Raw genomic sequence first — 17,079 nt, 5'->3', positions numbered from 1 at the left:
GTATAATTAACGTTTCCTTGAATACAACATCGTCACGACTAAATTGTTGGACTCTCGACCCAAGTTCCAGCTTCGGTGACAAAGTCCGAGTCATCCACGGAGATGGACGACCTATTTCCGAAAGCCCTCAACGGTTTCATGCTGGTACTGTCCAGTGACGGCAATATGGTCTACCTGTCGGAAAACGTCAGCGATTATCTCGGAGTGTCACAAGTACGTTCAATTAAATCAAACAATAACTGTTGTTCTTGGACAAAGACTGGATCGCGATAAAATTTAATTATTTGTTTAATTGATTCTGACATATCTTATCTCGTAAAATAATGACTTCGTATGTATAATTCTCGCAAAACGCAAAATAATGCGCAATAATGTAAAATAAATTCGTATAAAAAGTGTCCGAATTTTTCTCTTTTAATCCTTTTGCAAAGGATCTAAATTAGAAACGCACGTTAGCTTAAACGTTAGCTTTTTTTAAAGAATGCCACTGAAGACCTGCGAAACAAAGTGTGAAACGGCACATTCTTACCTCTACGCTTTGCGCTTTGCGTGTGCTTGCAGATGGACATGATGGGCCAAAGCGTCTACGAATACAGCCACCCCTGCGACCATGACGAATTACGCGAGTGCCTGTCCTCGAAGCTGTCGGAAAAGAACGGGAAACGTGTCTACAGCTTCTTCCTGCGGCTCAAGTGCACCCTCACCAGCAAGGGCAGGAAAGTCAACTTGAAGAGCGCGTCCTATAAGGTGTGTATAATATCTGCGACCGCATCAACACGGCCGCATACGCTATATATCCTTGCGATATCACACCGTGACACTCCACGGGATCTAGGAGCTGATCTTTGTAAAAATCACATCTAAGTGTGTAGTCCACATTTGACATGTTCCCGCAGGTGATACACTGCACCGGCAGATTAACGACTATCCGCGACTCGAACTCGAACTCCATGGAGGTCGATAACGAGGAGGGAGAGAAAGAGGACGAGGAAGCGGAACGCGAAGCCAATACTTCTCTGGTGCTCGTGGGTAATCCTATTCCTCACCCCAGCAACATCGAGATACCTCTGGGACGTCATACCTTTTTGTCGAAGCACAACCTCAGTATGAAGTTCACTTACGCCGACGAAAAGTAAGCGATACCGTAACTTACTTTCCTTCTTTCTTCTTTTTTGCCTCCTCTTCGATCACACAACTTTGAGCTGAATATCTTCGTCCCCGGCATAGACTTCTCGTATACGTAGACTGCGTCTGTTTATGAGATGTTTGAAGACAAGATATCAAGAACAGCTATATTTTTCTTTCGCTGCCCACAGGCACACTATTTTCGTCCATATTTCTCCAGTAGGAACTCAGCTGGGCAAAGATCGAATGCTCGTGGCAGAGGCTATTCTTTTCAGAGGCAGCTTTTAGAGAGGCGCACAGTCTGTGTATACAAATTCGTAGTCCCTGACAATTTGTTTCCCGATTATTTTCTTGAAACGCGACCAGTCGCCCCATCCTTTCCTTTCGCGGGCCGATGGCCGAAAATATAATTTTTCACTCGGTCGCCTGATCGATTATCCACGGTAGCATAATATTAGCGCCTGAGATTTAACAAGATTGATTAAATACCTTATCGGTTTTATCGTTATTTTGCGATAAATAATCCCTGCATTATCGTGCACGTGACTCAACAGCGATTTCCTTTTGACGCATTGCATTATAAATACACGTGGTGTATTTTGAAAACAATCAAAATAGATGCCTATTGGGAGCGTTTTGCGTATGTAAGATCACACACGTGTATGTCGTAACCACGAAAACACTTTGCTCTTGTCGCGATCAGATTGGCCGAGTATTTGGGCTGGGACAGCGAGGATCTGATGGGACGATCAGTCTTCGAGTTCTATCACGCGCTTGATAATCTGGCGCTGGACAAGTGCTTCAAATGTCGTAAGTACCAATTGACGTCACAATTTATTAATTGCACATTCGCACAACTCTGTTATCCCCTGCAATAATGCGCCCTTGTGGAATCCTCCAGAGAGTCATAATATCGTTATTTCGCACGGCAGAAATCACATGTTCGGAAATGGGTGAACGATAATGGTCGAGTGCGAGCGTTGAACGATTTAGGCGGAAGAAACAGCCTATTCGCACCGTTGTTTCCTCCGGCGATCCTTTCCGAGATATTACACGGAAGCAAGTTGTAGCCGATCGATCGTGGTGCTGACGGTGGTGGTGATAGCCGTCAAAGCAGAATGGCATAAAACCGTGGGGGTCGACCTGGGTGAACGACACGATCGGGCAAAAAGGTTTCAAGGACGATCGTAACTCTTATCGCGGTGCTACAGATGAGAAGACTTTTTACGACTTTCAGGGACCACAAGTGCGCGTAACGTTATCGACTACCGCTTATGCAACTGCGTCTCACGCCGGTATTTACGAGGAGGAGACTCACTCACGCACCGTGACGTTGACGCTTTTATCGCGCGCATTTGGTAATTGACTCGCAAAGCAGCACATAGATAATAGTAAGTGAAACATGGCGACGAAGCACGAGGCCGCGGGAAAAAAAAGGATCGGGCACATCGTGACATTGTCTTTCTGCGAAGAGAGAGAGAGAGAGAGAGAGAGAGAGAGAGAGAGAGAGAGAGAGAGAGAGAGAGAGAGAGAGAGAGAGAGAGGGGGGGGCGGGAAGTGGGGGGAAGAAATATCCTCAATAATATGCATCAGTGTCTCGCGAGATTATGTTGCAATTTTTACGACTGTCGTTGGATAATGAAATCAGTTAATAACTTTTATCTTTGACGTTAATCGTTAACCCAAAACACGTAATATCGACGACTCAAAAGCCACTCCCGGTATGAAGCGCCGCGCTGACGAGACAGGCGCTCGGTATTCATGATTGTGATTGTTGCGTAGCGAAGTGATCACATGGGCGAAGGGGCGAGGGGGAAAATACTTTTGCGGTATAAATATCCATGTAATGACAATGACAACAGCTTGATTGATCGGAACAGTATTATTGGCGGCGACTACAATTTTACCGAGGCTGCTAAACGCAGGTACGCACACGCACACACATACATGCATCCTGCAAGATACTCTCGTGATATCATCGTTGGCCGGTCGTTGGTCGCTGAAGGATGTACGATCAAGCCAAGGGACGGATTCGAAAAGCTCGAGGAGCTTCGCGCGTTGAATATCCGCGACATCGACGGTCCTCCCCTTAACGCCAATCCCGGCTCTCCGAGCCGAATCAGCTCGGCACTAATCCCGTCTCGGTTACGTTTTACGCGCGGGAGAATATATACGTTCCAAGCCCTGGCTAAGAACGGCAGATAATGTGCGTTTCCCGAACGGGCAGTTCTGAAATCCGCGCGTAGCGATCTCACGACATCGACGGGAACGACAGTCGGAACCGCCATAAAAGCCGGTTCATCCCTCTTTTCATGGCCTCTTCGGCCTCCTCTTGCGGGATTCGATATAGTTTCGTGACGTGCGACCAAATCTCCCGTCGATTCCACGGATAACGATTAACTTTGATATCTCGTATTCGCGCATTTCCGTACGCGTAATATGAATCGCTAGCAAATCCTGGCTAACGTTTCGCCGATTAAGCATCATAAATTTCCGACAGAGAGAGAGAGAGAGAGAGAGAGAGAGGGAGGGAGGGAGGGAGGGAGGGAGAAAAAGAATACACACAGAATATATCACTTTTTCACGACCGAGTGATTTGAATGATGACCCGCCGATTCGTTCACTCGTCACCCGAGACGTGCTCGGTCCCCGACGCTTTTCCTCCTCCTCCACCTCTCCTCGCCCTTCTGATGCAATCCTCGCGTTTGCAATCCCACATCGTGTCTTTCATCAGCCGGAAGGTGCGCGTGACGGGGGGAGGGGAGGGGGGGGCGGTCGCTTGCGCCGAGTCCTGCGACGACACCGCACTCCTTTCATCGCACTCTCGTCGTTCACACTTGCTCTTTCTCTCACTTGCTTCTCTCCGCTGTTGCAGTATTCAGCAAGGGCCAGTGCGAGACCGTGGCGTACAGATTCCTCGGCAAGCGGGGCGGCTACGCCTGGGTCGTCACTCAGGCCACCCTCATCCATTGCTCCAAGCAGCAGAAGCCGATCTCCGTCGTCTGCGTCAACTACATCCTAAGGTAGGATTATAATCAGCCGTGGTTCGTCCACGTTTTGCGCTGCCGCTTGTTGTTCCTCCCGCATGGTGTCTGTCTGTTTCGGAGTACCTTCGACCACGCTTTCGTCGAGTCGCTTGCATCGACTTAACGTGAGCGTCTCAAGGCCCCCCCCCCATCGGGATCAGATCAACGTCTGATCAGAGTCGCGTCTTCGGCCTGCGTGTGTACATTCGGCTGTCCGTCGCGAAGGAGCGAGTCAAAGGAATCGGCGCGCGGGACGAACGTTCCCGAGGTTCCCGACGACGTCATATCATGTGTGTGTAGCAGCAGCAGCTGCGTGACAGAACGTGGCTCACGCGCTGTTCGATCGCGGATGTCTCCGGCCAACGTTGGTCCCGCGGTGTTGCCGTGGGAAATGAATTTCCATCGCAATGATCGCGGCCTTCGTCACTTATCGCTTCGTTCTCATTCGATTCCCCGGTGTAATTATGAAATTGCACGGCAAGCTCGCCGTGATAGCCCGACCGCGATTAGTCGCGCACGTGGTTATCTTCTTTTCTCAAAAGGCGAGAAGGGCAGCTGAGGATCGCGCCGGATAATCTCTTTGTTTCACCGTTGTGATTTCGTGCCGCAGTCTGCGGCTTTGCGTTACATACAAGATAAACAATAAGGGGTGCGTGATGTAACAGCGCCTTGAAAGTGCACTCGTCTGCGTAAACGGCGGTGTTGCTCGTTTATTCGCAATGAAGCGCGCTTAGTCGCAGCGACAGCTTCGCGAAAGGTTTCTCCTCGGCCGACGTGGTCCGGATAAACATCGCGGAGAATCCGTCGACTTTGGCCGATTAAAGCGAATACGCGAGGTATTTTTATCATTATGCACACGCCACGCTTCCGGCGGTGGCTGCGAGGGAGTCGTCACGCAAGGTAAGTGCTCTCTTGATTCCTCTCTCGGCGCGGATTCAACCCTCGATTGGTCTCGCGAGACTCGAATTACGCTAATCGCGCCTAATACGCTTCGTCACGTGAAACGATCGCGCGTTCGCCGAGTATCTCGACTTAACCTCGTTCGATCGTTTACTTACGACGTGTGTGTGTGTGTGTCGTCGTCGGCAGGTCTCGATCGGTCTCTTTGGCGAGTCACTACGAAATTTTGCCGCGCTCTGGTTTTACGGCAGACTTGTAATTTTCCATTCCCCGTATCTTCGCACCTTATCTCAGATACGCTGTATCACTCTCGAGGGTTAATCTCGCGCGCGCGTTATCGCGTAGGGCGAGGAGAAAGTCGCAGGGATAGTCTCTTTGTTTCCGTCTTTTGTTTCTTCCTCGTCACACAGCGGGCTTTCTCCTCACCCTTCCGCGCTCTCTCGCCGTTCATTTCCCCGCCGAAGGTACTCCGGATAAACGCCGTCGAGCTTTTATACAAGCCGGGCCGGATTGGCTCCCGGATTATTATTACACGCGTCTCTTTCGTACCGCGCTTTCGTATTCCCGGAAACTACGAATTGTCTTTAAGCAGCGGTCTCTCTCCCTCGCGTTTCAACCCCCCCGTACAGCTGCTCCGAGGAGGGAGCGACGCGGAGAGGAGAAATAAAACGAGAGAGAAAGCGAGACAGAAGAAGGGAAACAATTTTGTTTCGTCGGTATTTCGCCTTTGGAGGACTCTCGTGGGGAGTGGCGAGGAGGAGGGGGAGGGGCATTAAACCCCCCGTGGACGGTGACAGTGCGTGCCCCCGCCGTCGTCGCCACAGACTCTCGCTATCAGAAGACAAATAAAACCACCACCACCACCACCCCCGCCCCTTCCGCGCCTCGCGAACGTTATCTCCCCTCTGGGGCATCCACGCGGTGGCGTTGCTCCAGATCGCTGGGGTAATGCACCCGTTGAAATTTCCCCGGGAAGCCGACTCCTCCCAGGGAGGAAGATCCGACGAGGAGGTCCATATAAAACTCCCCCGAAACTGTCCTCCTCCTCCCTCTCCCCCTCCCTGTACCGATGGTGGGCGCCGATGGCTCGCTGGAAACTGGTTGGCGGATTTCGTCGTGTTATCCTTCGGTCGTGTCCGCGGCGTTTACCTCCTCGATGCTCAACCTCCCCTTTCCAACCCTCTCCTTCCGTTCTCTCCCAGGGTCTTGTACTTTCGGTTTCCTCGGGAACGCGCGCGGCTTCCTCGTCCTCCGCCTCTGCTACCGGACTTGACGCTGGCCGACCACACCAAAGTGGTCGAAGTGACGGAGATTTGTAAGCTCTTGACGGAAATCACCGGGATCTATGCATTTTAGATTTTCAACGGACGTTGCGTGAGACCGACGCCCGCTTCCACCGATGTCGATTAAACTGATTGTCTGTCGGTTGTCCTGAGTTTGAATTCTGCCAAGACTGCAGAAGACTTCAACCCTACTTCCGATGTCAAGAGTTGCAGCGCAATTATTTTGAAATATAAAGAAATATAAATAGCGCACAGATCTCTCGGATACACGTGTCGCTGACCAGAGCTTGTTACTTGTAGACTACTGCCTTCTACTAGATTCAGCCCCTTCTCCCCCCCTTCTGCTCTGGAGAATCCTCTTCTGTTTCGGCGGAGGAGGCCTACAATTTTTCCGTTTCATTCGTCGGAAAGTGCACAAATAGCAGCGCTTTATGTAATTTGCCTATTAAACTGACCCCCAGATGGCGGAAGGGGAGGGGGGGGAGGCAGCTGCTTTCACGACGGCGACAACAAGCGCGCGCTTCTCGTCCCCGAGGCGCGGCGCTTGCGCGAGCTCTTGTCTCGCATTGCGTCGCGTCGCGGACGCTGCTCTCCGCTGCTCTCCGTCTCTCGTCGATACTCGCGTGCGCGCCTCCGCCGCGTCGTGGCCGTCGTCGAGCCCGTAGCTAGAGCTAGCCAGCTAGTCGAACGAAAGCGAGAGCGGCTTCGAGAAGCGAAAGTGTTCCGCCGCGCAGGCTCGGAAGTCGGTGGAAGCCGACGCGTGCAACCCCCGCGCGCGACGTCCTCCGGGAGGGTGGTTGGTGCTGTCGTAAGTACGACCTGGAGGGACTCGGCGGGCGAGGTGAGCGAAGGGCGCGATCTTGGTCGTCGAGTTGTCGATTCCTCTTGATTTCGCGACCGATGCGCGATTCGACGATATCTTCGCCGGCGCTCTTTGCTGGAATTTCCTCGCCCCTTCCGATGGGGGAGGGGAGGGGAGGGGGGCTACAACAAGTCGGAAGTCGACTGGAGCTGCTCCGAGCGGCGTCGGCACGAGGATGCGATCTGACGCGTTGACGCGCCTGTTATGACTCTCGGCGGGCGGCCGCGAAATGAGATATCTTCCGTTCGTGGCATCGGGGACCGGCTTCATCGCGAGGAGCTCGCTGGAGATCGCCTTTGAAAGGCAGTACGCGTGAAACCGCGACTTCCCGTTCGACGGCCAGACGGAAGGACGGAGTGAGGCCGCGTCGCGTTGCGCCGTGTCATATCGCGTTGCTCAATTTGCTCGAGTTTTACGCTGATTATACAATCAGTGCGTCTCCTGTTACACCGATGTTAGCCAGCTTGATTACATCGTGAAGAAGTAATTACGTCGTGAGAAAGGAGCGAGAGGGCATCTCGCGTTTCCGTCGCAGCCACAGGGGGGAGGGAAGGAAGAGCCTTCGCTTTCGACTGGCCTCGGTCGTTACTGGTCGCTCGTGCCGATCTTCCAAGTGTCGAGATCGCGATGGATGTTCGGGGTAGATCATCTTGTAACGAAATTGTAACGAAATCGAGTCGTTGCTTCTTCTTGGTTGGTTCTTCCTCGCGAAGAATACTCTTGTGTGAGGCAAAGGGTGTAGGCCGATAAGGCCGCAGCACGGAGTCGCCTCGTGCTCCTCGATGTCGGCTCGGTGTTTTTCTTCGCGATAGGCTATCGATGATGCGCGATAAGAAATTATTTCGATTTGTGTGTACCGAGCATAGATAAAAAAAAGTTATTCGGGTCTCTGGAGGTAGGGATACGTGCACGGTATTTCTTTTTTTTTTTTTTTCTTTACTTTTATCTCACGCGCGCGCTAGAAGAGCGGGTGAAAATTTCGATCGTGAGACTCGAAACACCCGTTTATCAGCTCGCTCCTACGCGGCGCTGCGTGTTTCATCGCTCGCTATATCGCCGTCGGAATAACGAAGCGACAGCTTTTTCAGCGATAATTCATATCCTCGGTGAATCGTGATCCTCTTTAGAAGCGCTCTTGCGGACGAAGAAGGGTGGGAGAGAGGATTTGCATTCAGATCACACAGAGTGGACGTCACGAGTGTAGCGACCACATGCTACTCTTTCTCTCTCTCTCTCTCTCTCTCTCTCTCTCTCAAAATAATTCACGTCCTTAACGTCGACGTCGCCGTCGTGGCTGCAACACGCTTTTGATCTCGACCTGGTTACGCGAATGACCTCGCGAGTCGATCGCGTCCCGTTTTGCCGCTCGCGCTATCGACAGCTAACAGCTTCATCTCATTGCGTTTCGCGCTAATCGTCCAACTGACGTTCACAATACACCACCCATGTAACGCGAAATGTATCAGTTAACATTGGAAAGAAGTACTCTAATAATAAGGCAGACTAGGGCGAGTTAACAGAAATTTCGAGATTTTGCGAAAGCTCGGCTTCAGAGCTGTCGTTGAATCAAACTTTCTTCCCACTTTAGTAGTATTTAATATTAATTCCTGGTATTAATTTATATTTTTTTCGGTATTGACTTCTAATGTCAATATTTTTCTAATTCTTGCAATGTCTCTCCCCGAACTTTGGTGAAACTCGGGCAAAAGTCCCCCGGTGTGCCTCGAAAGGAGGGACACTTTTCTGGCGACTTCTCGTCCACCATTTCTCTCGACACACATAAACAGAAAACGCATGGCCGATAACGGTCCCTTTGCGCCAATTCGAGCCGGCCTCTGCTGTGCTATCGATTCTCTGCTTAATAATATCTATGAGTGATACAATTTGTCGAGTGTGTTGTGTCTATGCGTGTCCTTAGGTCCTTAGACACGTCGCGTTTGTTCAGCGACGAATTATTCTTGGCCGACGCCTTTATCAATTCGCATACGTCTCTCGACATATCGGGATGCGTTGACCGTGCAACATCGAGCGCGCGAAGGCTCGAGAGACCTTGAGAGCTTAAGCGGATCGATTGCATAAGAGATCACTTTCGTACGGCACAACAACGACCACGAGACGACAGGCGGTGAAATCGATTCGAAACGGTCTGCCTGCTCTCGTCGATCGATCGACCTACCGAGCGTTCGCGTTCGCATTCGTCGCGATGGTATTTTTCTCGCGTGCGCGACAATCGGCGATCCCGAGCGATATCATGAATCCTGCGATCTGAGAGGCAATGAGAGAGAGACTCGAGTATACTCGAGAATATGAAGATAGTGGCCGAGACAATGAGGAGTGACGAGCGCGCGTGTCGTCGTTCAATTCGGAGGGCCGTGCGACGCGCTCAATTAAAATCGGCGCGCGAGACGGCGCCGTATATATTTTTAAATTCGCTCACCGCCATAAAGGCTTTTTCCATCAGTCCTCCACGTGGCGGATCACGCGCGATGGCTTGAGATATATGGGCGCAGGTGAGGAAAGTAGATACGAGGGATGGTTGGCCGTGTGTGTGTGTGTGTGTGTGTGTGTGTGTGCGCGTAACCGAAGAAGGAAGTGGCGACAATTTCGCGCGACCGAAATTAGCGACGCCATCGAACGAACGATCGGAAGCAGAGGGGCGAGGCGGGAATCGCTTTTGCGTCTGAAAAGTATATTTAACGGTCTCGTGTTCGTTTTTTCTCATTCAACAAGCCGTCGGCGCGCGCGAACTTTTCACGTCCCACGATTTCGAGAAGTCATAATTTCGATAACGGCTAAATCGTTTGGCGCTCACATGCGAAATCGTAATCACGGCTTCGGCCGTACGTTTGAATATTTACATTCCTGATATGCGAATATGGTAGATACAAGGTAGATTCCGGCCGAGTTCGACGGATTCCTCGAGTTCTGCGCTGAAAGTAACGAACGGGGTATGCCTTTGTGTTTTACAATTTTCGCAAACAACAAAGGAGTTCCGACGGAAATGCCTCTACGGGATCTACGATAAATTTACACTTTTTCTTTTCTTTTTCTTTTTCTACGTCAACCTGTCATTTTGTACCGCGTGTTCATATTGATTTACACCACTTTCTTCTTCCTCTCTCACTCTTTATTCTTTTGTACTCTTGACTATTTCAAGGATTCTACAGCCTTAGCGGTAACGTCCTTAGAAAAAATGCTCTAGAACGACAATAAAAACATCCATCCAGCTGTTTACCTACCTGAGCAGGCATGAGTTTGATCTTTGATCGCCTACACATTCTGCAAACTGTTTAACGTGCAAATCAGCCGACTGGAGCGTAACGCGTATAAGCGAAACTCGCACGCTCCGGCGACTTCCTTGAGCGCGAAGCCGCGGTTTGCAAATCGAGTGCCTGAATGACGAGAGAGAGAGAGAAAGAGAGAGAGAGAGAGAGAGAGAGAGAGAGAGAGAGAGAGAGAGAGAGAGAGAGAGAGAGAGGCGGCAGAGAGGAGAGCGCGACGCGAACGCTCAGTGCGGCAAGTGCATCGCGGCTCGCCGCGACTGCAACCGGCCGTGCCACGACGAAACTTGGCAGTGCTTTTCAGTCCGTTGCCGCGTTCGAAAGGTTCGTGTCGGCCTGATAAAAGTTCGAACGCGACGACGCGTGCTCGCGGCCGTTCACACCCCGCGATCGTCGCCTCGCGTCGAGCGTGACGGGAGAGAGGATTCGGGAGAGCCGCAATCCGGTGGGAAAAGAAAATGGACCGGTTGATTCGCCAGACAGTCCATAGCTGAAAACCATAGCTTCTCTCCATTGGTTTTGCTGAAGAATCGTCCTCGCTGCCCTTGCCGGGCTATAATATCAGATCATTAGGTACAATCGCACGCTAATCTTAAGTAGCTCTCTGATTTAGACGATTCGTTATAGATTCGCTCGACCGGCCAAGTCTTCAGTCGCGGCACGGCGAGTATTTTTTTGTCTTGACAGCCAGAGAGAGAGAGAGAGAGAGAAAGAGAGAGACCTGAACCCTCTCAATGATCCGAGAGCCCGCGGATTCACGGATCATCGAGTCTCGCGAAGGCGCGAGACTCGATGGCGTCTCCGCCGGCCCTCGCGGGTCCCAAAGTCCGCGAGGACTCAAGAGGATGGTCAAGGATCGAAACGCCGGCGTGAGTCTTCGGGAACGCAATCCTCACATCGTGAGGATGAGAGTGAGAGAGAAAGAGAGTGCAGCCGACGCGCGCGATGATCGATCGAAAGCCCGGACGTGTCCGGGGGGGATCGCTCGCGACGGGAGTAGTCCGCCGGCGATTTCTCAAGCGTTCGATCGCGTTCGCACGTGTGCAGCGGCTGGACGTCACAGCGTGCGGCCGTGTTTTCGGGGCAGGAGAGTCCCCCCCCCCGTCTTCTCGCCCGTCGTCGTTGTCGATTTAATAACAGAATCGACCCTCGTGACTTGGACTCTTGGCCGAATTCCACGTCGCGCTCACGCGCTGGCAGCCCGTCCGCGAATTCCGCGTGCCGCGGTCCCGATTGCGCAATCATTCGCGAGGATACTCACCTGCTGCGGATACTCTGGCCTCCCTCTCTCTCTCTTTCTCTTTCTCTTTCTCTTTCTCTCGGTCCTCCACCTCCTCTCGGCCCGCTTGATGCACACCCTCTCCGGAGAGTCTCTCCGGCGGACGCACACGCGGTCGATCGTTGTCGCATCGCGGATCCCCGCGGTTCTTTGCACTTCTAAAGTTAGACCCAACGACTAATAATAACGGACGGATTATCGCCTTTTCCGCGGCCGGACAGCGCGCGTCGCGCAATGCGCGAACAATGCGTGCGAGCTGTGTTTGTGCATAATAAAAGTCGCGACGTATGTCCGAGTGCAGTCGGCCGGAACGGCGGCAGGAAAGTCGACGGTAACGAATCTCGCGCGCGTTAATGAGCAAGGATCGACGTTGTCACGCGGCTCTCTGCGATTCTCCAGGTGAGAAAGATGTGACACGCTCGCGCGTCAATTGTCTCACGGATTTACGACGACGCGACCGCGCAGTGTGTCGCGAGGATTATTATTTACAACGTGCGCGCGCACGGAAAAGAAACGACGATTAGCTCGAGAGGCTAAGTGAGAGATAGCGTTCAGCTACGATAAAAGTCGAGCGAGACAGAGAGAGAGAGAGAGAGAGAGAGAGAGAGAGAGAGAGAGAGAGAGAGAAAAGAGCCGTCCTCGGAAAAAAGAAAAGTATCACAATATGACGATAAATAAAGCTCGGGTGTTTGACTTATGACGCTCGTCTTTCTCTCGTGTGTACATATGTGCGTGTGCGTGCGAAATCGCGCTGTCTATCGAACAATTCTCGACGTAGCGAGCGCTCGTTATCGAAGTTCACGTCGTTATATAACCCTCGGCAGTGCAGCGGCGACAGCAGTGGCGATGCCTCGAGCATTCTTCGTGAGATAAGCGCTGCTCGCTATCGCGCTCGTCGATGCTCTCGAGAAGTATTTGGATTTTTCGGAGCGGTCGTTATTGCTCGAGATGTTTGCTGCGAAATAGAAACCGCGCGCGTGTGCGGGAGACTTCTTCTCGCAGGATGCGCGCTTCACGAGGAGCGTCGCTTCGTTTCGCCAATGCGTTGCCGGTTGACACGAGCGTCCAAAAGACGTCTTCAAGACGCCCGGGAGCCTTGAGATTAAGTAACTTGACGGCGCAGGGCTTGATGAAAATCGAGATTTGGTGAAATGACGTGACGAGCCAACGTGCAGATCTGATTTACGTGCATCTGCAATAAATTACACGTAAAATTGCCTTTTCACGCGAGACGCCCTGCTTTTTCGGACATCACTTGAGCGTCTTTCACGTTTGAGGATTCCGGTTGTTCCAACTCCTTGGTAAGTTAACTGATAGTGTTCAGTCGTATTGTCTGTCTTCGTCTAAATTAAAGGAAAATAAAGATAAACATGTGATTTATACCCGTATTCGTAGTCCTTCCTTATCTTAAGGATGGAAGAAGCCTTGATGAAGGATTCTTTGAATCTCCAAGGCCACCTTATTTCATAAATGGATCTCGAGTCTTCCTTCAAGAGGAAGGAAGGAAGGAAGGAAGGAAGGAAGGCTGCGCTCCGATATATTCACTGTCAGTACTGAAACTCTATAATATACGTGACACAAGCTATAGATTTTTAGTGCTAGCAGTGAATATTGAAACGCAGCTATAACCTAACATCAGTTTAGCAATGCATATCGCAATATGGATAAAAATAAAGCGTACATTATACGGAGCAAGAGGAGCGAATGCTCCTGGCGCAGCTTATCGCTGAGGAGGTTATCGAAAAAAAAAAGGAAATTCTTCGTCAGAATCATTTAAAAATTCGTTGTCCATTATCCTTTTTTTCCTTTATATACTTTCAGTTTGAAAGCGCGACATCACAAATAAATTGTAATGGGACAAAAGTAAATGTTGCAGGCTATGTTTAGTTTATTCTGCGCATCATGTGCTAAAAACTTCTTGCACTTTTTTGTGCATTAGTTCAGAAGAGCAGCGGAAACGAACAGATTTAAGGTAACATTTTCTCCTCAAGGAAGCTCGTGACTTCCTTTGAGATGAGGGAGCCAGTAAGGCTCTTTGGTTTGGCTCAAGGAAGGTTTCCGAAATGTAAAATAAAATGAGGAATAAGGAATCTTAATTTCTCAAGGAAGGACTATGGATACGGATGTTAACCATCAGTTAACTCAGCAAGAGGTTGGGACAACCGGGCCTAAGACGCTTCTCGGGTACTCGTGGTGCTTGGGCCTGGCACGGCTCGCTCCGTCCCCGCGTGCGAGCCGCCAATGTGCAACAAGTGCATAAGTCTACAAGCGAGTAAACCGCGGGAGAGCGATCGCTAACAGGTTCGCTAACGCGCGTGCTAAATCTTGCGCTGGCAGTGGGACGCGTCCAAGAATTAAAAGTATATCCGACATAGCCGTTTGCAGTAGCGATCCGCGAGAGGTTATGCACACACACACACACACGGGAAAGAGAGACAGAGAGATCATGCAGGTAAACAAAACGCTCGTAAACATGTCGCGGATACGTAAGCGGGACTCTTCTGGTCTGTCGCCTCGCGCAATTCAGCGCTAAACCGCGATTTCGGCCGAGCCTCGATGATTTATTCGTCCGCGCGTATCCTCTCCCCATATCGCGAGCGAAATAATCCCAGAGCAGTTCCGTCGCGGTGCGACCGAGATTTTTAGCTGTCACGGGTGATCCGAAGACTCTCCTCGAGGTCTCGCCCGTCTAAGCTCGTCTAAGCTCGTCATGGCCGCGTTTGGCGTCCGGCAGTCGATCGTCGAGGTGGAAGATTCATTAACCCATTAATGCCGGCTGGGACAGAAGTTTCGCGTTGATTTCAATGTTATGAATTTTCATGAAAATGCTCGAAAATTTTAATCCAAAGCACATTACTAAGGGTTTTCAAGGTCGCTCTTTCCGAATCCGCTGCGAGAATCGTAAAAAATGAGTGTTTGTATTGATTTGTAACGGTTTTTTTCCAAAAAATGCGATTTTTTTTCTCGTCAATTTTTTTTTAAATCATGGATTTCATCTCGATAAAAATGTGGAATATTACTGAAAAGTACTCCAATCGTGTCCTCGAGATTTATACTTAAAATATATGCGATTCTGGAATTTTTTGCAATTTAGTAATTTCAATATGGCGACCATATGCATGTATCACCATAGATATCGCCGGATCCATCGCCGGGAACTCGGTCGAATCGAACTCGTTATGAGTGCATTTTTATGAAAAATTATCCAAAATAAAAGTTGTCCTGTTGATCGAGTTCTTTCACGTGGTAGGCCCCAAATTTGGGTCCGATGTACTTTTTGGGCCTAACGGGGCCCAACGTTGATTTTTTGGTGCAAAATTTGTATTTTTTATTACAGATTTGAACAGTACAGAAAATTTTACGTCCAGATATGTATTTTTGAAATAACAAGTCTCGAAGACACGATTGGAGTACTTTTCAGTAATATTCAATATTTTTATCAATATGAAATCCATTGTTTAAAAAGAAACTGACGAGAAAATATCGCATTTTTGGAAAAAAGAAATCGTTACAAATCAATACAAACACTCATTTTTTTATGATTTTCGTAGCGGATTCGGAAAGAGCGACCTCGAAAATCCCTAGTAATGTACTTTGGATTAAAATTTTCGAGCATTTTCATAAAAATTCATAACATTGTAATCACGCGAAATTTCTGTCCCAACCGGCATTAATGGTTTAAGGAATATCAGTAATTAGACACTCGACGCACGCGTAGAAGCAGCGAGCGTGGCAGGCGAGAAACGCAAGATTCCAAAATTCCCTCGAGCGATTTCCCGCTGGAAGAGCGCGCTCAATGAAATCAACAGAGAGAGCGAGTTGTCATTCGAGTTGTCCAATGCGCCGAGCGAACATTCGCGCTCGAGATCGAGCAGTGGTCCCGTGACTTCAAGCTGGCTTTCTTCGGAGTCCAGCTTGAACTTCACACGCTGGACGAAGTTTAAACCGGTCGATCGAAGCGTTCGAAACGGCGCGGAGGAAAATCCAGTCCAAGGCGTGTCGGATTCACTCCGGTGATCTCGAGTGGCGCTATTTTCGCCGTCGCTTCGGCGGTGTATTCGCGCTCGCTTTCAGCGAGGGACTCGCTCGGAGAGGAGCATCACGCCATCGACCTCGGGAGAGGGAGAGAGAGAGAGAGAGAGAAAGAGAGAGAGAGAGAGAGAGAGAGAGAGCTGGCAAAGCCATTTCGACTGCGCGATCACAACAATCGCTCGCGAGTTTCACACACCCCCGCGCGAATCCTTGGCACTGCCAGCTCCTCTCGGCCACGACCCGATTGCTCGGGTCGAGATGGAGGATCGGGTTGAGTTAGGTGCGGCTTACATACGCGCTCTACGGCTATATCGCGGTTAAAAATAGAGTGACGGCCGAGCGACTCCACCGGCCGCCGCCGCCGCGCCGGTGGCTCGCTTGCGCAAATGAGCACGTGGGACCGACGATGGGACCTCTCCTCGAAACTCGTCCATCCCCGTTCGACTTTCCGTTCTCAGCCTCCCCTGACGCTGCAACTACCGGCTAAGATTCCCCTGCCGGTCGCTTCCGATAGGAAGCGCGTCGGCAAGGTTGCGAAGGTGTCTCTTTGTTCGTCACACACTCTCTCTCTCTCTCTCTCTCTCTCTCTCTCTCTCTCTCTCTCTCTCTCTCTCTCTCTCTCTCTCTCTCTCTCTCTTGGCTTCATTCAGCGAGCGACGGTCGGAAGTGCACCACGCGTCGTTATATAAATTGGAGTTATTTTTACACGAAATTGCAGGCCCGACGCTTGGCGGCTCTGAGGCTAATCGATCACATTTACCAGTCGTGTGACAATATTTCATCGAGGCGTTTTTCTCCAAACTCGCCGCTTCTTCCTCGCGCGACATCGGCGCCACCCGGCGAAGAGTGTTCTCGGGGAAGATGCGCTTTTCCGTGTGCGTGATAGCGGTACTTCTCGCGCGGTTTTATCCCCCCTGCGCTTTCGAGCTTCGATGATCTTCTTCCGCGCTCCTCCTCGGCGAGCCTCTTCGCCGGCAATCGCGCCGATCGTTACGCCAATGTATCCCCTGTGGGGAGGGGTGGGTACTCCTCAAGGTGGGTGGGGCAGACTCGACAATTACCGCATTACGTGCCCGCTCTCGAGCGCGTTTTACGACCGGCTAATATTGTCACGGAATTTTCTTTCCGCGTCGCAGTACATCCGCACGCTCGCTCGTCCTCCGGACGAACGCGCGAGCACACGACAAGCGCAGGTTCGGCGTTCTCGCGCGTGCGTTTGGGGTCCGCTGGTCAATTTGCGGCAATTACCGAGCCGTTGCGACCGGTTAAAGGCACTTAGCTCGCTCCGCGT

General features: G+C 50.9%; 1 protein-coding gene across 3 annotated transcripts in view; it reads left to right on the top strand.

The window, feature by feature from the left end:
• sima (HIF-1 transcription factor component sima) overlaps positions 1 to 17,079 on the top strand; it is a 43,272-nt gene that overhangs the window by 13,515 nt on the left and 12,678 nt on the right. For all 3 annotated transcript variants that reach the window (XM_025303117.1, XM_025303118.1, XM_011154378.3), the window contains exons 3-7: positions 65 to 213; positions 562 to 747; positions 897 to 1,132; positions 1,829 to 1,935; positions 4,001 to 4,148. In XM_025303117.1, coding sequence (XP_025158902.1) covers positions 65 to 213; positions 562 to 747; positions 897 to 1,132; positions 1,829 to 1,935; positions 4,001 to 4,148 — 826 coding nt within the window. The remainder of the gene's footprint in view (positions 1 to 64; positions 214 to 561; positions 748 to 896; positions 1,133 to 1,828; positions 1,936 to 4,000; positions 4,149 to 17,079) is intronic.

The sequence above is a fragment of the Harpegnathos saltator genome, unplaced genomic scaffold, assembly GCF_003227715.2.
Source record: "Harpegnathos saltator strain DR-91 unplaced genomic scaffold, Hsal_v8.6 scaffold53, whole genome shotgun sequence".
Lineage (NCBI taxonomy): Eukaryota > Metazoa > Arthropoda > Insecta > Hymenoptera > Formicidae > Harpegnathos > Harpegnathos saltator.
Note: the sequence above shows the minus strand (reverse complement) of the source record. Positions and strands in the feature narration are given on the sequence as shown.